This window comes from Anomaloglossus baeobatrachus, chromosome 3 (genome assembly GCF_048569485.1).
Source record: "Anomaloglossus baeobatrachus isolate aAnoBae1 chromosome 3, aAnoBae1.hap1, whole genome shotgun sequence".
In the NCBI taxonomy this organism is placed as follows: domain Eukaryota; kingdom Metazoa; phylum Chordata; class Amphibia; order Anura; family Aromobatidae; genus Anomaloglossus; species Anomaloglossus baeobatrachus.
The window spans coordinates 630,580,347-630,608,143 of NC_134355.1; the positions used below are offsets into that span (position 1 = coordinate 630,580,347).

A 27,797-nucleotide genomic window follows, 5' to 3' on the forward strand; every position below is an offset into this window, starting at 1 on the left:
CACAGTATTATGACCCCAAACAGTCCCTTTACAGAGTATTATGTCCGCACACCACCGCCTTACACAGTATTACGTCCCAACACATTTCCTTATGCAGAATCATGTCCCCACACACAGTATTATGTCCCAACATAGCCCCCTTACACATAAATGTGTACCCACCCAGCCGCCTTACATAGTATTATGTCCCCATACAGACCCAAGCAGAATGATGTACTCACACAGATCCCCTTCAGAATGAAAACCCATTGCACAGTATTATGACCCCACACAGCCCCCTTACACAGTATTATGTCTCAGCACAGCTGATATGATGCAGCGAGGTCATTGTGCCGCTGTGCTGTCAGATGCTTATGATAAAAGACGGAGCTATCATCTCCCCCATTTCATCAGTGTTTCAGAGGTAACTGTATCCTCAGTATATCTATATTAGGGAAAGTGAGACATGGGGTGGGGTCTGGTCACATGGTACGGAATACCATTGCATAAAGCCCTTTGACTGTCCAGGTCTGTGGGCCACATTTTCCCATGTATGCCCTATACCAAGGATAGGTGATAAGTTGCTGATAGCTGGGGGTCCAACAGGCGGGACCCTGGTGATCCCTATATCAGGACTTTGGACACCCGAGAACGTGGCTGTGCAAACCCCTTTTTGAATGGAGTGGAGATGCCCATGCAAGGCCTCCGCGCCATTCGGTCTGAACGGAACTGCTGAAACTAGCCGGGCACGGAGCTCAGCTTTCTCCAGCAGTCACATAGACAATGAATGGAGGAGCATGCACATATCTCATACTTACTCCATTCATAACCGAGCTGCAGAGCCACGTTCTCGGGTGTCCAGAGCCCTGATCTAGAGATCGCTGGAGGTCCTGCTGGATGGCCGCTTAGCCATCAGAAAGTGATTTTTGGAGTAACTCTTACAAAAAAGAAATGGAAATTGTGGGCGCTTTATCCACAGCGCAGAATACATAGAGACCCAATTAAAAACAATCCGTGTGAACATACCCCAATGACAGTCACCATTATACCAGGAAATACAAGAAATGTCAAATGAAAGGATCTCATCCCTGTGATAGGTACGGCTGATGATATTCTCCATGAAGAAGCGGTGGAAAAAGGTTTCACAGTCAATTCCGGAGATTGATAGATGGTTATAAAACAAATGTCTGCTGGGTGTTTTCATCAAAAACATTTATCATCAATCCAAAAGGTGAAACCGAGCCTCGCCGAAATATACAGAGGAGCAGCTGAGGTGGGAATACCCCTTCAACCGCTCCCGGTTTGAGACGATTCACACTTTTGTGCTTCAGTTTTTCCTTCTTCTCCCAGAAGCGAGACCTTTTTATATTTCCATCAACATAGCGGCATGAAGCTTTGTTTTGTTGCTTTTCTTCTTGCGAGACAAATTGTAGTTTTTTTTATCACACCATTCACTTTAACTTTATTTTTTTTTAAGGGGATATCGTTTTTTTACACCTTTCAATGCTTGATCTACATGACCTGGCCAGGATTATTACTCAGTATAATCATAGCGGTGACGACACTAATCTTCTATAGTTTTTATTATATTTTATACCATGTTTGCCCGAAAATAAGACCTACCAGGAGTCTTCAGCATGGCTTAAATATACACTACAGTTCAAAAGTCTGGGGTCACCCGGACATTTTGTCTTTTCCATGAAAAATCATACTTTTATTTATCAAATAAGTTGCATAATGAATAGAAAATATAGTCCAGACATTGACGAGGTTAGAAATAATGATTTTTACTTGAAATAATAATTTGCTTTCGACACAGAATGCTCCTTTGCAGCAATTCCAGCTTTGCAGAGCTTTGGCATTCTAGCTGTTAATTTGCGGAGGTAATCTGGACATTTTTCACCCCATGCTTCCCCCCCTCGCACAAGTTGGATTGGCTTGATGGACACTCTTTGCGTACCATACGGTCAAGCTGCTCCCTCAACAGTTCTATAGGGTTGAGATCTGGTGACTGGGCCACCCCATTACAGATAGAATACCAGCTGCCGGCTTCTTCCCTAAATAGTTCATGCATAATTTGGAGGTGTGCTTTGGGTCATTGTCCTGTTGCAGGATGAAATTGGCTCCAATCAAGCGCTATCCACAGGGTATGGCATGGCGTTGAAAAATGGAGTGATAGCCTTCCTTATTCAAAATCCCATTCACCTTGTACAAATCTCCCACTTACCAGCACCAAAGCAACCCTAGATCATCACATTCCCTCCACCATGCTTGACAGATGGCGTCAGGCACTATTCCAGCATCTTTTCAGTTGTTCTGCATCTCACAAATGTTCTTCTGTGTGATCCAAACACCTCAAACTTCGATTCGTCTGTCCATAACACTTTTTTTCAATCTTCCTCTGTCCAATATCTGTGTTCTTTTGCCCATATTAATTTTTTTCTTTTATTTACCAGTCTCAGATATGGCTTTTTCTTTGCCACTCTGCCCTGAAGGCCAGCATCCCGGAGTCGCCTCTTCAGTGTAGACGTTGACACTGGCGTTTTGCGGGTACTATTTAATGAAGCTGCCAGTTGAGGACCTGTGAGGCGTTGATTTCTCACACTAGAGACTGTAATGTACTTGTCTTGTTGCTTAGTTGTGCACCGCGGCCTCCCACTTCTCTTTCTACTCTGGTTAGAGCCTGTTTGTGCTCTCCTCTGAAGGGAGTAGTACACGCAGTTGTAGGAAAGCTTCAGTTTCTTGGCAATTTCTCGCATAGAATAGCGTAGAATTTCTAAGAACAAGAATAGACGGTCGAGTTTCACATGAAAGTTCTCTTTTTCTGGTCATTTTGAGAGTTTAATGGAACCAACAGATGTAATGCACCAGATTCTCAACTAGCTCAAAGGAAGGTCAGTTTTATAGCTTCTCTAATTAGCAAAACTGATATCAGCTGTGCTAACATACTTGCACAAGGGTTTTCAAGGGATTTCTAAACATGCATTAGGAATCTAACACAGTTAAAAAGATATTGTCACCCCATGACCCCATCAATAGGAAGAGGAGGAATGCTTTAAAGGGGTTGTCTAATGAAAATAAGTTATCATCTACAAAAAAAAAAAAATATGCTAACTTACTCATCTGTGGTGGTCCGACAGTTGGGACCTCTACCATTTGCAACAATATCCCCAAATAAATAATTATCCCCAAAAGACTGGAGCAGCAGTGCGCATTCTTACCCGATGCTCCAATCATTCCTCATGGGGCTATCGAGAACAATTTTTTCCAGCAGCCCCATAAATAATAAATGGAGAGTCAGTTGGGTGTGCAGACCTACCATTTAGGTAAATAAATGCTCTATGAGGGATAAAAAATTCCCAATAGGTCAATCGGTGCAGGTCACAGCAGTGGCATACCCAACAATCAGCAAGTTTTTAATGATCAACTCCTTTAAATGTCGCTGTTAGAAATTGACCATGGCATCTAAACGGTTCGACAGCAGAGATGAGAGCTAGCTCTGATCCCTTCTTTCAAAGGCAGTTGCAGGCTGTATAGCACAGTCAGCATCCACAATGTATGGAGAGGGCATATTTAAAAAAAAAAAAAAAAAAAAAAAAGTGGTGCAAAGTGAAATACAATAAGATGAAGCCTATCGTCCAACATGAGCCTTTACTAGCTATTCGGAGCATTTTCAGCCCTCTACTAATATACGAATATCCTGTACACATATTGGATAGGATTAGGAAATCTGTTCCATTGAGCTCTAGCTCCCAAATGGAATGGAGAGCCAAAAGACAACCGATGGGTTAACCGGATTACAAGTGCACCTGGGCAAATACCTATTCTGCATCAAATTTGCTCCCAGGAGCTCAGTGCCGTGAGACAGTATCCACACAGATATGTCTACCTCTTCCTGTCTCTGCCTCTGTAATGGATGGTTGACACTGAATTAACAATACACGTGAAGAAGGATAACGCAACCTCTCTGCAACGGAAAGTAATTATGTAAAATGCACAAAACGCTGCCGGAAAGGAAAGTCTATTCTGGCATAAAATTACTCGCATTTTCTCTGGTTTGAAGACAATTACCACACACTTTATATAAAGCAAAAATGGCCGTATTTACAAGAGCCTTGACGCCAAATTACAGAGAATGACCGTGAACATAGGAGGACAAAAACAGAAGCAATAATTACTGGTACATCACCTCTCCACAAAAATAATAAAGGCGAAAAAGTGCAATGCTTGATGCAGTCAGGGTGAACTCACCTTGCCTCCGGGAGCAAGATGGCGTATTTGTGAGGAGGCGTAGTCTCGGGAAAATTAGAGAGGATGGCCAGACGGTGAGGGAGCAGATCAGATCCATGAAAGGTAAAGAGAAGATCCAAAGCTTGGACGTTGCTTTCCTGCAATGAAAAGTCATTTTAGAAACCCTAGAAAAGATATACAATTTCACTCTTTTTGTTTTCATTGAGGTGGAGATCGTTCACTCCGCCTAAGTGCCCAAGGATGAAGTATACCACAAATTAGAAAGACCCCAAAAAGCCTTCCCATCACAAAGCCACAGCGAGAGTAAAGGATTGCTGGTTTCACCTGCTCGAAACTTTTTTTTAAATTAAACTCAAATGCATTTTGTGAAGAATATTGTGATGAATATTGTGAAGAATATTGTGAAGAATATTGTGAGGAATATGACATGCATGTCAGTCAGCAGCCACTTTTCATTTACACACCTGCTGCCCTGCAACAAGGAGAAATCCCCTAGATCTGGTCACCAAATAGCAGGGTGACAAAAGTTAATCAAGACGAAGAGTTCATGAGTAGAACCAGGCTCCCTGCTCTCAAGAGAAATTCAGCTTGGGGAGGGGATGGTTATTGACCATAGAAAAAAACCCTTTAAAAATATATTTTTATTATTTCATGTTAAAACAATCCCTAGACATACACACATAAACAGGACAAACAATCCCCAATATGCCAACATACAATGGAACCCCTCTGTAATCCTAACAGAAAGGAGCAGGCAAATAAATGGGGTAAGTCAAATTGTCCCCTAATGAACAATCAATTAATACTGTATCATGATAAATCCCGTATCGTGGAGGAGTACCAGAAAAATAATAATAGTGGTGCAACCAGGGTATGGCCCAAATTCCCTTAAAAAGGCCCTACCTAGCCGCGGAGGTTGGCACCCTAGACCTGGACGCAATGGCGCCCCCGCTCACCGATGGCTCACCCTTCTTTCCCTCTACTGATCTCATGTGCAGCTATTCTGGGAGAGGAGGGAGTGTGGGGAGGTTGCACCAACAAGCTGATCAATAAATAAGGACTCAAACACACACATCAATGATACAATAGATTTTTCATATTTAAACAGTGTTAAAATGGACCAGATCAAAAGAAGGATCACTTACAATATTAAAGTACAATTTTGGATCCTGAGTGCTAAAAAGTTCCCCCAGCACCAGTCCAGTAATTGTCCAACAGGCATCCAGTTGGACAAAATAGTGAAATACATTAATGCCTATTCGGTATATTGTATATAGCTTCTGTGTATCATAACTAGATCATAGAATAGATGCAATCCCTAAGCTAACAATCAATGCAGCCGGAGGCATAGATCTCTTAGAGGGTCACAAAAATAAGATCATTTGATCTCAGAGCAGTCCTCTCCATAGGCTATTAGGGACCATCCACCCGATTATATTATAAGTGGGCACTTCACAGAAGGCAATTACCATAAACTTTCATAGAAGGCACATTACTATTGTGTATTTCACAAGAATGCAGTGGGGCACCACCAGAATCAATCAGGTCCAAGTAACCATACAACAAATAGATTAAATGTAAACATGGTACTTATCTCATCCTTGCAGTACTATGAATGGTGAAAATACACCTGGGTCCAAGTTGACACCTGTAAGAACTTGCCCAACGCGTTTCACCCCGATCACGAGTCACATCGGGGTTCATCAGGGGCACCCTATTAGGGTAAGTAGCACTGGCTGCAGTCAGCCACGTGTGCACCTCGGTATCCGTCACCGTCGTTCCAGGAAATGTGCAGGGCGTCAGTGTTTAAAAATGGCGCCAGACGCCACCCATCAGCAGTGATCCCGGATGTGAAGTTCCGCCCCCACCGTCATAAGTAATGACGTGGTGAGGGAAGCCCAACAGAGCGTTGCCCATATAAGGTATTCACAGGGGAAGGCAGGAGGATGCCTACGTCACAGGAAGTGACATCAGCAGGCTTCATGTCAGAGCGCTATCTCTGTGATACATGAAGTGGAACGCAGCATGCGTTCCACTGAGATTACGCCGGATACAGTGCCCGGAAAGAGAAGGAGTTATAGTAAATAACTTCAGATATAAAGCGCTAGAATTACTCACAGTGGGAGGGAAGGAAAGACAACAACATACAGCCTTTATTAAATGACCAACCAAACATCCAACAAATAAATTGCCAGAAGTGGCACGTAAAAAAAGAGGCTTATGTGCTAAGATGATAAGCATCCCCCACAGAACAAGAAGCACCTATAAAACGTTCCACCCAGTTAAGACAACACTTAAGTAAATTGAGCCCATAGGGGTTAATCCATCGGCAAACAATTATAAATATATCTACATACCTCATTTTAACACCCAATAGATATGGTAATTAGTGTCAGTAGATACATTTATAAATTAAACGACCAAGCATAACAGCATAATAGTTAACCCTCCTTATATAGTATTATAACCTCACATTAAGATTAGTAACATCAAACAGATCAAGATCTAAACAAATAAACTTATTATGGTTACTAAGGTTTGGGGATATTGTTTTATATTGTGTCAATAATTGTGAGTACACCCTTTTACATAAATTCTTTTGGTCTAAGGGGATGGGCATCTGCAAGATTCAGGACAACTTCAAACACATTCTGTAGTCAGTATAGTTCAGGGGGAAAAGTTACAATATTGGGAAATGTTTCGCTCCCACAAATACGGCAGGCATATTTCCTGCTTTATGTAGGCGAGATGCATGGCTCACACATTTTTTTTTATTTTTTTTTTAATAGTGGGATGTGTGGATCAGCTAAAAAATTTTTTTAAATCAGATACATTTTTATTGCATTTTAAAACTTTCAAAAACATAACAAATTGTGAGGGTAGTCCTCACACATACCCCCCTCCCTCCCTCCCCTCCCCTTCTCCCCACCCTCTTCCGGTCGACAGTCTCACCCCTCCACTCTCTACATCCCTCTTTATTCATATAATGACCTGCCCTCCTTATTTCTCAGCCACTGAAGGATCAGCTCAAATTTAATAACTCTTCGAGGGAAGCCCACATACCTATCATAGTTTTTAACTATGGATAGATCAAATCATAACTAGAAAGAAGATTGTCATATTTTCCACATGGGGAAAACTGCCAATTCATAACTTTCTGGAAACTGAAAGTACAGTCCATGTTCATCCCAGGCTAAGGTCACAAAGGCGGCAGTATATGGGAGGTAAATAGTTTCATAAAAATGAAAGCAGACATTTCGTGTGTGTCTTTTCTCTGGGAGGTCATGTCATGTAACGTGTGAGAAAGTCCCAAAGAAACCAGTGGCTCCACAGCGCCTCCCCTGTGCCGAGCCAGCACCAGGCCTAATCATTAAGTAAAAAGGTAACTGATCCATCTGTGTATCTGCTGACAACTATAACTTACTCGCAACTGTATTTCTGACATAATATATGTAAATCTCATCTTGCATATAGTGTATGATCTAGTGTGCCCTTATGGCGATTAAATACATCATTTAGCCTTGGACTGTTTCTTTTATCTTGATTCCTGAATCCCATGTCCGTGCGGTTGGTATTACATACTACCTGGGCTGGTTTCTGGCCCGATATAGTCCTGCTAACGGACCAGGCTTATATTTAAGTAGGAACTGGTGGTAGTCTGCTGTACTGGACCGGCAGAATCCTGTTTCACTGTGACTAGTGAAAAGTTTTTGTCGGCCTATTGGGGTTGTGGGAGAGTTGGGTGCCGCGCCGAAGGTTGCGCGGCCTGCTCTATTCCCCCTACCCATGCCTGTGGGGACATGAGATGTCAGTGTTACACTATGCCAGGTGGACCTTACGTACTCCTTGGGGGGGGGGGCGCGGAACGTCGCATGTTGGCAAAAGTGACTAGATTGTATCGCTTGGCTCCGACGTATTACAGACATCAGGATGGGTCTGCGAGGTGCAATGTCGTCACAGATTGGCAGATCGACGAAAGAGCAGAGGGACGTACGCATGACCCCCCCCCCCCCCCGGTTTGTGACACATTTTATTTATATAAAAAAAAAACAAAAAAAAAAAGGGCTCCAAATGCTGCTTAACCCCTTAAATAAATGTAACCTAAATTTTGATGCTTTATAGACATTCCCGTCAATGCAGCACAACCTTTTCCACTCTCCGACGGATTTTATTAATTGATTTTTAAAGCTCCACTTTGAGGTGTAGCCCTAAAAATCTACAGATTATGCAGCTGCAATTATAATGTGGGGGGGGGGAAAAACACAAACCCAATAACATCCTACGGCTTTAGCTTATCCGCATATTAAAAATAACAGAGGCAGATGGATAATAACACTTGTCACAGTGCCCGGTATTGCGCGGCTTCATATCTAGTTAGATAGGATTACTTAATTGTGAATTAGTATTGACAGGATCATCTTGCTATACAGAGTTCAAAGCGCGCTGGGCTTTAACGCCGCGTTAACTAACTGAATCAGATTATAAATGATAATGGAGGTGAAAGGCGGCTCGCTTAAAGAGGAATCAATTCCGCCTTTATTGTTCTGACTTTGTAACGTTACCCGAGCATATGTTCTCGCTGACAGCACGATATTCTGGTTCCTAAACTTCTTGAAGAAGTCGGCGTCGTATCTCTTCTCCGCTGCCTGAGGCCCCCCGAGGATCTCCTTTAGGACAAAGAAGCAGATGTTTGAGAAATCCTTCAAAACATGATAATGGAGCAGATTACGAAAGGATAATTCCCATCTATTTATCAGCCGCAACGCTGAGTCACGGGCAAAAACGGCTCAGCAGATGCACGGCCAGGTACCGAGCGATACGATAAGCATCCTGCTTATCACATGATATGGCGGTTTTATACTCTGCCATACATAAAAATAAAAAACTATTAATAAAATATAACAACAACAACAACAACAACATCTTCTGCTCCTACAACAAAGGCTTATCCTATGGTATAAGGCTGGCTAAAGCAAGGTTGGCCATCACCATAAGGAAAACAGGTCATATGGTAAAGCTGGTTAAAGGGTCACAACCCCCAATAGGAGGCACTAGTGCGTTACTTAGAAAAGAGCTATTTTGCATACCTTTGTCCCCAGCGAGCACTGCTTGGCACATAAGGCTCCCTACCCCAGATGGCGGTCCGCATAGGGCGGACGGTACCCATACATCTAGATTTATATGCTATGTGAAGCTTTAGGCTGAGTGACTTAACTGCAATACATCATAGAGTAATCTCTATATATAAAGGCCGGGATACTCCGCTGTCACCATCAGGACTCTCACCTCATATGTAGACAGGCGATCCAGGTAGGTCAATAGCTTCAGTCTACAGCGACAGATCTCTTTCTGCTCCAGCGTGAGGCTGCGGGGTAAAGATTCATAATGATTCGCTTTACAGACAATTATGAAGACAAAAAAAGTCAGTAAATACAGAAAGGTAGAGGGGTTGTCTCATGAGAGATATTTATAGTACAGGAAGATACATAAAATTCTGATCCTTGTAAGTCTCACCCTTCAGATCCGCACCAATCTCCATACCAAGGGCTCCCAGATTCCCTGTTCTGGCCAATGTCTGAACAACAGTTAGCAGAGAGGTGGCTGTGCATGTGTTGATTCTCTCTACTCATTGCTATATCAGGACAAACCTATCTCCAGTCCTAGAGTCCCCCTACATCCAGCAAGCACCAGTAAAGTTTGGAGAGGTGGCTGGACATGTGTCGATTCTCTCTATTCATCATTATGAAAACGCACCCGAGAAAACGCCCTCAACTGTATTGAGAACTTCGTAAGCAATAAATGTAGAGAACCAACATCAGCAGCAACCTCTCTACTCACCGCTGGTCAGACTCAAGCCTGAACAGGGAGAATGGAGAAACCCTGTTGTGGAGACGGAAAGACCCCACCCAAGGTGGAGACTGCAAGACCCCACCCAAGGTGGAGACTGCAAGACCCCACCCAAGGTGGAGACTGCAAGACCCCCCCCCAACGTGGAGACTCCAAGACCCCACCCAACGTGGAGACTGCAAGACCCCACCCAACGTGGAGACTGCAAGACCCCACCCAACGTGGAGATTGCAAGACCCCACCCAACGTGGAGACTGCAAGAATCCACCCAACGTGGACACTGGAAGACCCCACCCAACGTGGAGACTGGAAGACCCCACCCAACGTGGAGACTGGAAGACCCCACCCAACGTGGAGACTGGAAGACCCCACCCAACGTGGAGACTGGAAGACCCCACCCAACGTGGAGACTGGAAGACCCCACCCAACGTGGAGACTGGAAGACCCCACCCAACGTGGAGACTGGAAGACCCCACCCAACGTGGAGATTGGAAGACCCCACCCAACGTGGAGATTGAAAGACCCCACCCAACGTGGAGATTGAAAGACCCCACCCAACGTGGAGATTGAAAGACCCCACCCAACGTGGAGATTGAAAGACCTCTAATGTGGAGATTGGAAAATCCCACCTAACGTGGAGATTGAAAGACCTCAAACGTGGAAATTGAAAAGGCCCCTTTACACACTGAGACTTTCTAGTGATCCCACCAGCGATCCCAACCTGGCCGGGATCGCTACAAAGTCTCTGGTGAGCTGTCAAACAGGCAGACCTGGCCAACGACGCAACAGCGATCCGGACCTGCAGAACGACCTAGCTAGTCATTGGGGACGTTGTAAAGCAGCTTTTTGAAAGGGAAGTCGCTGTAAAGTCCCCTTTACACACTGAGACTTTGCTGCACAGCGGGAAACAAAGGACCAAAGAATGGTCTTGAACGATTTGTAGCGATCAGCAACTTCACAGCAGGGGCCAGGTCGCTGATGTGTTTCACACACTGCAATGTCGCTGGGGAGGTCGCTATAACGTCACAAAACCGGTGACGTTACAGCGATGTCGTTTGCGATGTTGCAGTGTGTAAAGCCACCTAAAGACCCCACCCAACGTGGAGATTGGAAAATCCCACCTAACGTGGAGATTGAAAGACCTCCAACGTGGAGATTGAAAGACCTCCAACGTGGAGATTGAAAGACCTCCAACGTGGAGATTGAAAGACCTCCAACGTGGAGATTGAAAGACCTCCAACGTGGAGATTGAAAGACCTCCAACGTGGAGATTGAAAGACCTCCAACGTGGAGATTGAAAGACCTCCAACGTGGAGATTGAAAGACCTCCAACGTGGAGATTGAAAGACCTCCAACGTGGAGATTGAAAGACCTCCAACGTGGAGATTGAAAGACCTCCAACGTGGAGATTGAAAGACCTCCAACGTGGAGATTGAAAGACCTCCAACGTGGAGATTGAAAGACCTCCAACGTGGAGATTGAAAGACCTCCAACGTGGAGATTGAAAGACCTCCAACGTGGAGATTGAAAGACCTCCAACGTGGAGATTGAAAGACCTCCAACGTGGAGATTGAAAGACCTCCAACGTGGAGATTGAAAGACCTCCAACGTGGAGATTGAAAGACCTCCAACGTGGAGATTGAAAGACCTCCAACGTGGAGATTGAAAGACCTCCAACGTGGAGATTGAAAGACCTCCAACGTGGAGACTGAAAGACCTCCAACGTGGAGACTGAAAGACCTCCAACGTGGAGACTGAAAGACCTCCAACGTGGAGACTGAAAGACCTCCAACGTGGAGACTGAAAGACCTCCAACGTGGAGACTGAAAGACCTCCAACGTGGAGACTGAAAGACCTCCAACGTGGAGACTGAAAGACCTCCAACGTGGAGACTGAAAGACCTCCAACGTGGAGACTGAAAGACCTCCAACGTGGAGACTGAAAGACCTCCAACGTGGAGACTGAAAGACCTCCAACGTGGAGACTGAAAGACCTCCAACGTGGAGATTGAAAGACCTCCAACGTGGAGATTGAAAGACCTCCAACGTGGAGATTGAAAGACCTCCAACGTGGAGATTGAAAGACCTCCAACGTGGAGATTGAAAGACCTCCAACGTGGAGATTGAAAGACCTCCAACGTGGAGATTGAAAGACCTCCAACGTGGAGATTGAAAGACCTCCAACGTGGAGACTGAAAGACCTCCAACGTGGAGACTGAAAGACCTCCAACGTGGAGACTGAAAGACCTCCAACGTGGAGACTGAAAGACCTCCAACGTGGAGACTGAAAGACCTCCAACGTGGAGATTGAAAGACCTCCAACGTGGAGATTGAAAGACCTCCAACGTGGAGATTGAAAGACCTCCAACGTGGAGATTGAAAGACCTCCAACGTGGAGATTGAAAGACCTCCAACGTGGAGATTGAAAGACCTCCAACTTGGAGATTGAAAGACCTCCAACGTGGAGATTGAAAGACCTCCAACGTGGAGATTGAAAGACCTCCAACGTGGAGATTGAAAGACCTCCAACGTGGAGATTGAAAGACCTCCAACGTGGAGATTGAAAGACCTCCAACGTGGAGATTGAAAGACCTCCAACGTGGAGATTGAAAGACCTCCAACGTGGAGATTGAAAGACCTCCAACGTGGAGATTGAAAGACCTCCAACGTGGAGATTGAAAGACCTCCAACGTGGAGATTGAAAGACCTCCAACGTGGAGATTGGAAAGGTGGCTTTACACACTGCAACATCTCAAACAACATCGCTGTAACGTCACCGGTTTTGTGACGTTACAGCGACCTCCACAGCGACATTGCAGTGTGTGAAACACATCAGCGACCTGGCCCCTGCTGTGAAGTTGTGATCGCTACAAATCGTTCAGGACCATTCTTAGGTCCTTTGTTTACCGCTGTGCAGCATGATCGCTAGAAAGTTTCAGTGTGTAAAGGGGACTTTACAGCGACTTCCCTTTCAAAAAGCTGCTTTACAACGTCCCCAACAACCAGCTAGGTCGCTCTGCAGGTCCGGATCGCTGTTGCGTCATTGGCCAGGTCTGCCTGTTTGACAGCTCACCAGAGACTTTGTAGCGATCCCGGCCAGGTTGGGATCGCTGGTGGGATCACTAGAAAGTCTCAGTGTGTAAACCCAGCTAAAGACCTCCAACATGGAGATTGAAAGACCTCCAACATGGAGATTGAAAGACCTCCAACATGGAGATTGAAAGACCTCCAACATGGAGATTGAAAGACCTCCAACATGGAGATTGAAAGACCTCCAACATGGAGATAGGCAAATCTACTGACAAACTAATGACTGGAAACAGTCGATACACAGGTGGCTACAGGCCCCTTTACACACTGAGACTTTCTAGCGATCCCACCAGCAATCCCAACCTGTCTGGGATCGCTACAAAGTCTCTGGTGAGCTCTCAAACAGGCAGACCTGGCCAACGACGCAACAGCGATCCGGACCTGCAGAACGACCTAGCTAGTCATTGGGGACGTTGTAAAGCAGCTTTTTGAAAGGGAAGTTACTAACGAAGTCGCTGTAAAGTCCCCTTTACACACAGACTTTCTAGCGATCATGCTGCACAGCGGGAAACAAAGGACCAAGGAATGGTCCTGAACGATTTGTAGCGATCAGCAACTTCACAGCAGGGGCCAGGTCGCTGATGTGTTTCACACACTGCAATGTCGCTGGGGAGGTCGCTATTACGTCACAAAACCGGTGACGTTACAGCGATGTCGTTTGCGATGTTGCAGTGTGTAAAGCCACCTTACCTCTTCACTCACCGCTGATCAGACATTGGCTGAAACAGGCATTTGGGAGGACCCTGGTTCTGGAGTAAAGGCCCCTTTACACACTGAGACTTTCAGCGATCCCATCAGCGATCCCAACCTGGCCGGGATCGCTACAAAGTCTCTGGTGAGTCTCTGGTGAGCTGTCAAACAGGCAAACCTGGCCAACGACGCAACAGCGATCCGGACCTGCAGAACGACCTAGCTAGTCAAACACTGGAAACGAGTGATGTGTCACAATATCTGTCAATCACTATTCTCTGTCAGTCGGTCTCTCCCTCTCGGCCTCTATTCTCTCTCTGTCGGTCCGTCACTATCTCTGTCCCTCTCTCACAGTCTGTCGGTCATTTTCCCCTCCTCTCTCATACTCACCGATCCCCGGCGCGGCGCTGCACGGCATTCACACTGCTGCGGCGGCTTTTATTATTTTGAAAAAGCCGGCTGCTCATTAAACAATTTCGTATTCCCTACTTTCCCTGCCCACAGGCGCCTATGATTGTTTGCAGTGAGACACACCCCCCACGCTGAGTGACAGGTGTCTCACTGCACCCAATCACAGCAGCCGGTGGGCGTGTCTATTCTGTGCAGTGAAATAAATAATTAAATAAATTAAAAAACCGGCGTGCGGTCCCCCCCAATTTTAATACCAGCCAGATAAAGCCATACGGCTGAAGGCTGGTATTCTCAGGATGGGGAGCCCCACGTTATGGGGAGCCCCCCAGCCTAACAATATCAGTCAGCAGCCGCCCAGAATTGCCGCACACATTATATGCGACAGTTCTGGGACTGTACCCGGCTCTTCCCGATTTGCCCTGGTGCGTTGGCAAATCGGGGTAATAAGGAGTTATTGGCAGCCCATAGCTGACAACAAGTCCTAGATTAATCATGTCAGGCGTCTCCCCGAGATACCTTCCATGATTAATCTGTAAATTACAGTAAATAAACACACACACCCGAAAAAATCATATATCAGAAATAAAAAACACAAACAAATTCCCTCATCACCAATTTAATCATCCCCAAAAAGCCCTCCATGTCTGGCGTAATCCACGGACCTCCAGCGTCGCTTCCAGCTCAGCTGCACGCAGGTGACAGGAGCTGCAGCAGACACCGCCGCTCCTGTCAGCTCCACGCAGCTAATGAAGACAGCCGCGCGATCGGCTGAGCTGTCACTGAGGTTACCCGCTGTCACTGGATCCAGCGGTGGCCGCGGGTAACCTCAGTGAAAGCTCAGCTGATCGCGCTACTCACCTCAGTTGCTGCATGGAGCTGACCGGAGCGGCGGTGAGTAGCGCGATCAGCTGAGCTGTCACTGAGGTTACCCGCGGCCACCGCTGCATCCACTGCTGGATCCAGTGACAGCTTAGCTGATCGCGCTATTCCCTTCATTAGCTGCGTGGAGGTGACAGGAGTGGCGGTGTCTGCTGCAGCTCCTGTCACCTGCATGCAGCTGAGCTGGAAGCGACGCTGGAGGTCCGTGGATTACGCCGGACATGGAGGGCTTTTTGGGGCTGATTAAATTGGTGATGAGGGAATTTGTTTGTGTTTTTTATTTCTAATAAATGATTTTTTCGGGTGTGTGTGTTTATTTACTGTAATTTACAGATTAATCATGGAAGGTTTCTCGGGGAGATGCCTGACATGATTAATCTAGGACTTATTGTCAGCTATGGGCTGCCAATAACTCCTTATTACCCCGATTTGCCAATGCACCAGGGCAAATCGGGAAGAGCCGGGTACAGTCCCAGAACTGTCGCATCTAATGTATGCGGCAATTCTGGGCGGCTGCTGACTGATATTGTTAGGCTGGGGGGCTCCCCATAACGTGGCGCTCCCCATCCTGAGAATACCAGCCTTCAGCCGTATGGAGCGAGCGAGGTGCTGAATTCAAGTGAAGTGCTGAATTTAAGATAAGTGCATAGTTTCAACACAATTACATAGTTTGACACAAGAACATAGTTTGAATTTATCCTTATACGTTTCCCATTGGGTTTCTTTCGTTTTTTTCTCTTTGTTTTTCTACTTTACTGTTGATCCCCATTTGATAGGTGCTCCATGGACAATGCTACCAGGTGTGTATCTTGTCAGATGTATGCATGCCTTGAGCAGCCGTTCGAGGGTGAATATGTCTGCACTCGATGCAAGCATGTTGCGTGTTTGGAAGCCAAGGTAACTGATCTAAATAAGCAGCTTGCAACACTAAGGGGCATTGCAAACCTGGAGAGGAGTTTAGAGCTCACTGAGCTTTCTCTGGCTGGGGCCAGTGATATGGAGGAGGGTGGAGGTGGGGAAGATCAGGACCCAGAGGTAGGTAGCTGGGTAACAGTTAGAAGAAGAGGTAGGGGGAAAAGTGTCAGGGAGCCTAGTCCTGACCTGGCACAACCTGGTAAATATGCCTGTTTGGCTGATATTAGGAATGAAGGGCCTGGACTAGGGTCACTACAGCAGGATGTTGCTCCTAGCAACCAGGAAAACAACTGCTGTAGGAAGGAGGGAAATAGGAGTGCAGCAAAGCCCAGACAGATGTTGGTGGTAGGGGACTCTATAATTAGGCGGACAGACAGGGTCATCTGTCGCCGAGACCGTGAATGCCGAACAGTGTGTTGTCTGCCGGGTGCTCGGGTTCGGCATATTGTGGATCGGATAGACAGATTGCTGGGAGGGGCTGGGGAAAACCCAGCGGTCATGGTGCACATTGGTACTAATGACAAAGTTAGAGGCAGGTGGAAGGTCCTTAAAAATGATTACAGGGAACTAGGAGAGAAGCTGAAGTCCAGGACCTCCAAGGTGGTGTTTTCAGAAATACTACCGGTGCCACGAGCGTCACTAGAAAGACAGCGGGAGCTTAGGGAGATAAATATGTGGCTTAGAAATTGGTGCAGGAAGGAAGGGTTCGGGTTCATGGAGAACTGGGCCGACTTCTCAGTCGGCTACAGGCTCTACGGTAGGGACGGGCTGCACCTCAATGGGGAAGGTGCAGCTGTGCTGGGGGAGAAAATGGTCAGACGGATGGAGGAGCTTTTAAACTAGGATCGGGGGGGAGGGAGGGTAGTGGAGCAAATAAGGGGATAGATAGAGCAGATAGAGACAGGGAGACGGTAGGGGTCAATGAAGGATTAGGGGGGGATGGGACATACAAGGAACGTAGGGAGGCTAGGAGTAATAAAGGTGTTAATAGGATTAAATGTCTACTGGCAAATGCAAGAAGTCTTGCAAACAAAATGAATGAATTGGAGACTCTTATGTCAACCATGGATTATGATGTGGTGGGCATTACGGAAACCTGGCTGGATGAAAGCCATGACTGGGTGACAAACATACAGGGTTATAGTACATTTAGGAAGGACAGGAAAGGCCAAAAAGGTGGTGGGGTGTGTATATTTATCAAATCTAACCTAAAACCTGTGTTGTATGATGACATTGAGGGGAACAGCAACAATGTAGAGTCAGTATGGGTAAATGTACATGGGGAGGGGAATAATGGAAAAATGCTAATTGGAGTTTGCTATAAGCCTCCTAACATATCTGAACAAATAGAGGGTGAAATGCTGGAACAAATTGAAAAGGCAGCTAATAATAATAATCGGGTTCTTATTATGGGGGATTTCAACTATCCAGACATACAGTGGGACATAGAATCTTCTGGTTCTGCTAAAAGCTGTAAGTTCTTATCTACCATTCAGGACCATTTCCTCTCTCAGATGGTAGATGAACCGACCAGGGGAGATAATTTGCTAGATCTGGTCCTGTCAAATAGACCGGATACAATTTCAAATCTACAGGTCCGGGAGCACTTGGGCACCAGCGATCATAATATGGTAAGCTTCGACATAATATTCAATAGAACATTTCAAAGGGGGAATGCTAAAACCTGGAATTTTAGGAAAGCTGATTTCAACAAATTAAGGGAAGAGCTTAAATGTGTAGATTGGGACAGAGTCATGGTAACTGGGGATACCGAACATAAATGGGGTAAGTTTAAGGATATACTGCTAGAGTCCTGTAAAAAACTTATACCCTCTGGTAATAAAATGTCCAGGAATAAAAAGAAACCACTATGGATAAATAAGACTGTACAAAGTATAATAAAACAAAAACAAAGGGCGTTTAACATCTTAAAGGCTGAGAATACAGAAATAGCATTGCAGGAGTATAAAGATATCAATAGGCAATGCAAAAAAGAAATCAAACAAGCAAAACTAGCTACTGAAACAAAAATCGCCAATGACATTAAAATAAATCCCAAAATCTTTTATAAATACATTAATGCCAAAAGGAAAACAAAGGATAGTATCGGACCCTTAAAATATAATAACAAGTTAGTTATAGAGGACAAACAAAAGACTGAGATATTAAATAGGCATTTCTCATCTGTATTCACCAAGGAACTGACTGTACCAGGGATCATTCAACAAGTGAAAAATCAAAGTCCACCACCTGATATAATTAATTTAACACAAGATGAAGTACGCCTACGTCTGAGTAAATTAAACATTGACAAATCCCCAGGGCCAGATGGCATTCATCCACGAATATTGAGGGAATTGAGCTCCGTTATCGACAGACCGCTGTATCTCATCTTTTTAGACTCACTTGTAACAGGGTTGGTGCCTCAGGATTGGAGGATTGCTGATGTGGTACCGATATTTAAGAAAGGTAAGAGGGTAGATCCAAGCAACTACCGTCCAGTAAGCCTGACATCAGTAGTATGCAAAGTTTTTGAGGGCATTTTAAGGGATGACATGCAAAAATATATTGCAGAAAATAATATGATAACTGACAAACAGCATGGATTCATGAAAGATAAGTCGTGTCTAACCAACCTGTTGGGGTTCTATGAGGGGGTAAGTGCAAACCTGGATATTGGTAATGCAGCTGATGTGATTTATTTGGACTTTGCAAAGGCATTTGATACTGTACCACATACTAGCCTTATACTAAAGCTCCAGAAGCAAGGACTAGGGGACACAATATGCAACTGGGTAAGGAATTGGCTAAAAGATAGGAAACAAAGAGTAGTCATAAATGCTACATTCTCTAAATGGGCTATAGTCAGCAGTGGGGTGCCGCAGGGATCTGTGCTAGGACCAATTCTTTTTACTCTCTATATTAATGACCTTGTGGATGGGATTGATAGTACAGTGTCAGTCTTTGCCGATGACACCAAACTATGTAGGATATTAAAAACTGACCTGGATAGTACAATATTACAAAAAGATCTGGATAAGATGTCAGAATGGGCAGATACTTGGCAAATGAGATTTAATGTTGATAAATGTAAAGTAATGCACCTAGGACGGAGTAATCCTATAGCTGCGTATACATTAAATGGAAGTAAACTCGGGACTACAGAACAGGAGAAGGACTTGGGTATTCTCATTACAAATAAGCTGAGCAGCAGCACTCAATGTCAGGCAGCAGCTGCTAAAGCAAACAAGATTCTAGGGTGTATAAAAAGAGAGATTAGATCCCGTGATCCCAACGTATTGTTACCCATCTATAAATCACTTGTAAGGCCACATCTGGAATACGGGATCCAGTTTTGGGCTCCACATTTTAAAAAGGACATTCAGAAGTTAGAGTCAGTTCAAAGGCGGGCAACTAGACTATTACAAGGAATGGAAGGCCTCCCATATGATGGCAGATTGAAAAAGTTAGATATGTTTAGCTTAGAAAAAAGACGTCTCAGAGGAGATCTCATTTATATGTATAAATACATGTGTGGTCAATATAAAGGACTGGCACATAACTTATTTCTTCCGAAAACAATACTAAGGACCAGGGGGCACTCACTGCGAGTGGAAGAAAAGCGATTCCGACACCTAAATAGGAAAGGGTTCTTTACAGTTAGAGCGGTCAGACTGTGGAATGCCCTACCACAAGAGGTAGTAATGGCAGATACTATAACAGCTTTTAAAAAAGGGCTGGATGATTTCCTCAGTACACAAAACATTGTTGGTTATAAATGACTTAGTGACTAAATGTAGAACTGGTGGAGGAAGGTTGAACTAGATGGACCTAGGTCTTTTTTCAACCTAAGTAACTATGTAACTATGTAAAAATTGGGGGGACCGCACTCCGGTTTTTTAAATTATTTAATTATTTATTTCACTGCACAGTATAGACCCGCCCACCGGCTGCTGTGATTGGGTGCAGTGAGACACCTGTCACTCAGCGTGGGGGCGTGTCTCACTGCAACCAATCATAGGCGCCTGTGGGCGGGGAAAGTAGGGAATACGAAATTGTTTAATGAGCGGCCGGCTTTTTCAAAATAGTAAAAGCCGCCGCAGCAGTGTGAATACCGTGCAGTGCCGCGCCGGGGATAGGGGATCGGTGAGTATGAGAGAGGAGGGGAAAATGACCAACAGACTGTGAGAGAGGGACAGAGATAGTGACGGACCGACAGAGAGAGAATAGAGACCGAGAGGGAGAGACCGACTGACAGGGAATAGTGATTGACAGATATTGTGACACATCACTCGTTTCCAGTGTTTTAAGTCCCCTTTACACACTGAGACTTTCTAGCGATCATGCTGCACAGCGGGAAACAAAGGACCAAGGAATGGTCCTGAACGATTTGTAGCGATCACAACTTCACAGCAGGGGCCAGGTCGCTGATGTGTTTCACACACTGCAATGTCGCTGGGGAGGTCGCTATTACGTCACAAAACCGGTGACGTTACAGCGATGTCGTTTGCGATGTTGCAGTGTGTAAAGCCACCTTTAGGCGTATACTGGCATAGCAATGGATGGAGAAAGCAGATGTGTTTACAGTGACCTCTCTACTTACTGATTGTCGGACACAAGCGTGATCGGGGGATTGGGGGACACAGCGTAATGACAGATCTATGACTGGAGACAGCCTCCTTGTGGCCAAATCTCCTGCTACTGCTAGTTGATGCCCAGCCAGAATGGGAGTCTGGGGGACCCAAGTTCTGGGGATAAGTGTGCAATGACATATTAGTGAAAGTGAGCCCGACCCTTTAACTGCCATGATAAAACTGTTATCCCATTAACATATCGTATCAGCATAAGAAATATATAAATGTTTCCAGTACAGACAGAAGGGGCAATGAAGGCCAACTCATAACCTAGCCAAAGAGACTGAGCAGGCTTTACTTATAGCACAGGCATTGGAGGGGGAGGGGAATCTGCTATAGAGAATTTTACATATAAATATACTGAAAACAATTTACTAGATGTAAATTATGTGTAGTGTATGTTATTTGGTCAATCACAAGGCTGTGGAAATGACATTAAGACACCAGGGGTGGAATTAAGAAAGTGCAGGCAATATGAGGTATTGTGAGGTGCTCTCCATAAAGCCACACATGACAACGTGAGGTTATCAGAGTCTAAGGGTATAATATTCGCACAACTGAATGGAGCTTTGAATGGCCTACAGGGTTTGATCCAGACATAAATGTCTCATGAGGGATCCTCCTTATGAGAAAGTAACTCAAAGGATTGTGTTTTACCAAATACTATATTGTACATGTTTGTATCTAGAAGGTTATCATAAAATAAGACTTCACGCCCAAATAATCTCCATATGAAATAACCAAGGCCAGCTCACTTGTCCAGGTCCACCTTCCGCAGGAGATCTTTGTGTCTCTGGATTTCTCTCTCCTTTCGGCTTTCTGCTTCCTCTTCTGGAGTCAAGAAGTCTTCATAGGGGACATCATCAATGTCTACATCTCCTGGTAATATAAACCTGCCCAACAGATAAGAGACCAGAATCAAGCAGGAACTATCAGAAATAATATAGGGTAATCGATCTGTGTCTAATACCGTCCACATCGAGTAACCATCTGGAAAAACTAGAAAAATCACTTTCCCTAAATGAAATGGGTCGTGTACAACAAGTACAAAAACGGGAACTGCTGTTCCTTGGTTATTCTTCCTAAAAACAGATGAGGAAGTTGACAACTAAGCAAAACCATTTTCCTGGTCAGTAAGTTGGGTACTTCGAGAATTGGGACATTGTACTATTTAAATCATATGGAAGGAGTGACCCATTCCCTTTAAATTAGCAATCTATCCTCTCTTTAGCATAAAAAATTACCTTAAGCGGGCTTTACACACTGCGATATCGGTCCCGATATCGCTAGTGTGGGTACCCGCCCCCATCTGTTGCGCGACACGGGCAAATCGCTGCCCATGCCGCACAACATCGCCCAGACCCGTCACACATACTTACCTGCCCGGCGACGTCGCTGTGACCGGCGAACCGCCTCCTTTCTAAGGGGGCGGTCCGTGCGGCGTCACAGTGACGTCACTGAGCGGCCGCCCAATAGCAGCGGAGGGGTGGAGCTGAGCGGGACGTAACATCCCGCCCACCTCCTTCCTTCCGCATAGCGGCCGGGAGGCAGGTAAGGAGAGCTTCCTCGTTCCTGCGGTGTCACACGGAGCGATGTGTGCTACCGCAGGAACGAGGAACAGCCTCGTTACTGCTGCAGTGACGATTTTTGAGAATGGACCCCCATGTCACCAATGAACGATTTTGCACGTTTTTGCACCGATGCAAAATCGCTCATCGGTGTCACACGCAACGGCATCGCTAATGCGGCCGGATGTGCGTCACCAATTCCGTGACCCCAACGAGTTCGCATTAGTGATGTCGTAGCGTGTAAAGCCCCCTTTAGTCTGAAGCATTGACCTCCAGCCTTGTAGCTGTGTTGTGAACATAACCAGGCTGCCAATGATCGCTCATGTATGCCGGGAGTTATAGTTTTCTAACAAATGGAGGCCGCAGGTTGGAGGCCACTTTTCTCACTTTACCAATCCCCTAACACTCCTCTCCTCTACCACCTTTCTGTTTACCAGGCTCCAGCAATGATTTGGATTGTTAACTAGAGACCACTGCAGCCAATCACTGACTGTAATGCTGGCTATACTGGGCTCACCAGTGCGGGCAAATGATCAGCTATGGTTATATGCCACATCGACATGTCATCACTGGAGCTGGCTGAACAGAGTCAGGGGATTGGTAATATGGGAACTACTCTGGCTTTTAAGCCCACTATAACATGTTGCTAAAAATATTCATGAGGTTCAACAATCTCTATAAATGGGATAAACCTTACTTGCAAAAAGCCTCATTGTCCCCTTCACTGATCCCCTGCTGCCCCCTGATATGACACTTGCCGGATGCCCAACAGTCTCTACTTCTGGACACAAAACACAATTTGCCCAAAAGGCAACTAGAGGTACCCTAACTAAGGGACTCATAAAATTTAACTTTTACTATTACCAAAATTAAATGACCAGATTAAAACTAGCATGTAGGGCGAAGGATTAAATGATCACTCGCTGAGTATAGTGTTCAGCTGCGGAAGGAAACTCACTAACAAATGGACTTATTTACTATTAATTTGTATAGTTCTGTACAGATGTTAATCTCACCCTACACTGCCTACCTAAAAGCATTCAGCTAATAGCCTCCCCAACAGGTTTCACCAAGACTGGCTTCATCAGAGGCTTAACTTTATCTTTATAGCCTCAGCTTCCTGATGAAGCTAGTCTTGCTGAAACATGTTGGGGAGGCTATTAAAAGTAATAGAAAATACTGTATTTTTCAGATTATAAGACACCCTTTTCCTCCCAAAAATTTGGGAGGAAAATAAGGGGCGAGTCTTAAAATCTGAATATGGCTTAGCGGGAGGTGGAGAATTGGAGCGGGTGGCTGTCTGTGCGGGCGGCTGCCTCTATGTGTGGGCGGCTGTCTGTGTGGGCAGCCGGCTGGCTGACTGCATCTCTGTGCGGGCAGGTGGCCGGCTGCCTGCTGGGGCTGCGGTGGCTGTACAGTGGGTGTCCCACATGCTCTGGCTTCAAATGATGGCGCCAGAGTCAGCACGTGCGCAGATGGAGCTCTCGACTGAGAGCTCCATCTGCGCACGAGCTGCTCCGGGCGCCATTTCTTTGAAGCCAGGGCCGCCAACAGAGCATCTGGGACACCCGCCACAGCGACGTGCTCCACACAGCCACCCCAGCCTCTGCTGCCAGCATAGACACCACCGCTGCCAGCACAGACCCCACTAGCACCGCCCCTACCTTCTGTGACTCCACTCCACCACCGCTGCCGCCTCCCCTCCGCCCTTTCAGTATGACACCACCGGAGTACAAGACTGACTCGATTTTATTTATTTAATTTTTTTTTTTACACCTTTTTTTATCCCTAAATTTGGGGTGCATCTTATAATCCGGTGCGGCTTATTAAAACAAAAACCACGGCAAGTCCAATTGTTAGTGAGTTTCAGTCCACGGCCGAACACAATACTCAGTGAGTGATTTACTCCTTCACCCTGCATGCTACTTTTAATCTGGTCATTTAATTTTGGAAATCATAGAATGGTAGAGTTGGACGGGACCTCCAGGGCCATCGGGTCCAACCCCCTGCGAGCGCAGGTTTTCCTAATTGACCCCAGCTATATGTTTATCCAGTTACCACTTGAAAATTTCCATTGATGGAGAGCTCACTGAGAATCATAAAATAGTAGAGTTGGAAATAATACATTTTAATAAAAGTTACATTTTATGGATCCTTAGTTAGGGTACCTCTAGTTGCCTTTTGGGCAAATTGTATTTTGCTTAATTCACCCTACGCTGATCCGGGTAATGGGTTGAGGTCAAAGGCTATGTGTGCACAGTGCGTTTTTCGCAGCGTTTTTGCGCGTTTTTCGGGTGCATTTTTGTGCATTTTTGGGCTCAAAACTGCATGACTTCGCTTCCCCAGCAAAGTTTATGACTTTTCATTTTTGCTGTCTGCACACAACTTTTTTTTTTTTTCCAGCTCAAAAACGCAGCTAAAAAAAAAAAAATGGTCATGTCAATTCTTTTCTGCGTTTTTCTGCGTTTTCCACCCATTCAATGCATTGGAAAAACGCAGCAAAATGCAGAGATCAAAAAAGCAGCAAAACGCGGCCAAAAACGCAACGAAACGCAGTTTCAAAAGAACGCAGCGTGCGCACATAGCCCTAGTGTCTACTTTCTGGACACATCTCAAAAAAAACAGAAGAGACTGGAAAGCCCAATCAACTGGTGACAGGTCACCCCAGCGTCCAGTGACTGGCTCAGAAGAACGGGAATTAGAGACTAAGGCTAGCTTCACACATCCGGATTTTCGCCGGTTTGCCGGATTCGGCAGACTCCAGTACAGTGTGATACAGTACAATGGCAACGCGGCAACTTCCGGGTCACATGCTCCGATCACATGACAGCATGTGACCGGAGCTTGTCGCGCTGCCATTGTATTGTATACACTGTACTGGAGTGCGCCGAATCTGGCAAAAAGCCAAATGTGTGAAACTAGCCAAATGGATCGGGAGCAGCGGAGGATCAGTAGGGGAAAGTACTGCATTTATATTTTGCTTTTTTTTTTTTTTTTTACCAGTCTGGAAAGTAGGAAAGTTTATGTTCTTACAAGAGCGAAGCTGAACTTTGTGAACTGCAAACAAATACTGTGCGCTCGTAATAAATGAATAGAAAGACAGTATGGAAGCAGGCGTCGCGCTCTCCCTAATTTGTAAAAAGTGCGCCATTTCAACCCAAATGCTATAAAGCATAAAATTCTGAATCTCGGAGCCGAACGCCTGGTGGAGAAATAGCAGTCGGCTTCTCCACTTAGACACAGGCTATTTCCACTAAAGAGCAGCTGTATATATTATGCATTAAAAGCCACACTTTAAGTGGTTATCAAAAAGCAACGGGGGAGCGGCGGAGCTGCTCGGATGATATTGGGAGAGTGCCCACTGTAATGATAATACATTGCTCCGAATCAAAGAGCTCAAGAGACGGCATATTATTACACAACATTTTAGTGAAGTATGCTAATTACCATAACCATCAGATAGGAAAGGGATAATTAGAATGGGCGAGATTGAAGATTGGTAAATGAATTTACGCATGCATTAACATGTTAAGGAATCAGGCACTTCACTGCGCCGTCTTGTGCTCGAGATCATTAATCAGAAGATCGGATTCACGAGTGTAAGAATATGGAAATGGGGGAAGAGGCAACACTGGCCCCGAACCTCTCCAGAGATTTCTTACAAAAACTTGGCACGCGGCTCCGTTATATCAAAGTAGTCGTGTTTTCAACGCACCTTCCTCCATCCTCCCCATTGCCTATGGCCACCAGAGCCTCCAGATCGGTCCCCTTTAAGCCGAACATCAGTAATTCCTTGGCAGCGTCCACGTTCTCAGGGACCCTCTCTAGACATTCATGCAGGACCCAAGACCGCTTCTTAATTTTACTCTGGATTTAAAAAAATATTTAGAATTAGAAAGAGAGATAAGATGTCATTTATACAATAGAATATAATGTGATTATCGATAGTGTAAAACTGGGACAGAAGGAAGGTCATTCCCATCATTAATGGGGTTGTGCTGGGTAGAAACTGCTTTTTTTAATGGGGTTGTTCAGTCTAATTTCACAAGTCTGCAGTCACACTCAGACACACTGTATTATATGGCTGCAGGCTCGTGAACCCTTACATTGTGTACACTGCGCACTGTGAGGATTTGCTGGTTTCAGAGCCGGGAACAGTGGCCACGAGTATGTAATGTGCAGACTGAGAATCCTACTAGAAGGTAGCGGCTTTGTATAATACAACTGCATTGAGCCTTACATTGTGCACACTGCGCACTGTGAGGATTTGCTGGTTTCAGAGCCAGGAACAGTGGCCACCAGTGTGCAATGTGCAGACTCAGAATCCTACTAGAAGGTATCGGCCTTGTTCTGCATTGAGCGAGGCAGCACCCACCTAATAAGATTCTGCACAGGAGTCTGCATATTCCACACTCACAGCCAAAATATTAAAAGGAGTTGTCCAATATTTAAACAACCCCTTCTCATTCACCAGGTTTGCCCCCTTTTTCTATAAAAAACACTTACACTTGCCTCCAGTGCTGTTGCAGCAGTGTCGGAACTCGCTCTCCCAGGGCTCATGTGACATTGTTACGTCACACGAGCCTAGAGCATAATCACTGTTGGCTTAGCTCTGCCCGCCTTTGGGCGTATCAAACATCAATAAGAAGTCAGTGACAGACACAGCTTTGACTTCCTCTTGATGTTTGATTTGATGCAGGGAGAGGGAAACGGGCGCTAATTGGGAGCAGGGATCACCTGACTTCACATGGGCCCAATGAGAGTGAGTGCCAACACTGCTGTGGAGTATAAGTGTTTTTATTTTAACAGGGGCAAAACATGATAAAGACGTAGGGGTTGTCCAAGTAGTATGCAAACCCTTTAACAACAGACGTGTTGCCCCCTCCCATAATATAATAATGTCACCAATCCTGTGCCTCTTCCAGGAGTACTGTTCCCCATCCTGGGCTTCTTCAAGTACTAATGTTCCCCGTCCTGTGCCCCTTACAGTAATAATGTCCTCCTGTGCCTTTTCCAGTAATATTATTCCCCATCTTATGCACTTTCCAGTAATAATGTTCCTCATCCGAGGCTTCATCCAGTAATAACGTTCCCCATCTTGTGCCCCCTTTCAGTAATAATGTCCTCATCCGGTGCCCCTTCCAGTATTAATGTTCCCCATCCTGTGCCCTTTCCAGTAATAATGTTCCTCGTCTAGGGCTTCATCCAGTAATAATGTTCCCATCTTGCGCCCCTTTCAGTAATTATGTCCCCATCTTGTGCCCCCTTTCCAGTAATAATGTTCCCCATCCTATGCCCCTTCCAGTAATAATGTCCTCCATCCTGTACCCTTTCCAGTAATAATGTTCCTCATCCTGTGCCCCTTCCAGTAATAATGTGCTCATCCTGTGACCCTTCCAGTAATGTTCCCCATCTTGTGCCCCCTTTGCAGTAATAATGTTCCCCATCTTGTGCCCCTTCCAGTAATAATGTTCCCCATCCTGTGCCCTTTCCAGTAATAATGTTCCCCAGCCTGTGCCCTTTCCAGTAATAAT

The 27,797-nt window shown here is 45.4% G+C and overlaps 1 protein-coding gene across 1 annotated transcript in view; it reads right to left on the reverse strand.

Annotated features, from left to right (window-relative positions):
- Positions 1-27,797, reverse strand: part of NBAS (NBAS subunit of NRZ tethering complex) — a 1,027,824-nt gene that overhangs the window by 781,126 nt on the left and 218,901 nt on the right. The window contains 5 exon segments of the mRNA XM_075341124.1: positions 4,231-4,367; positions 8,793-8,897; positions 9,517-9,595; positions 21,451-21,588; positions 25,979-26,130. Coding sequence (XP_075197239.1) covers positions 4,231-4,367; positions 8,793-8,897; positions 9,517-9,595; positions 21,451-21,588; positions 25,979-26,130 — 611 coding nt within the window.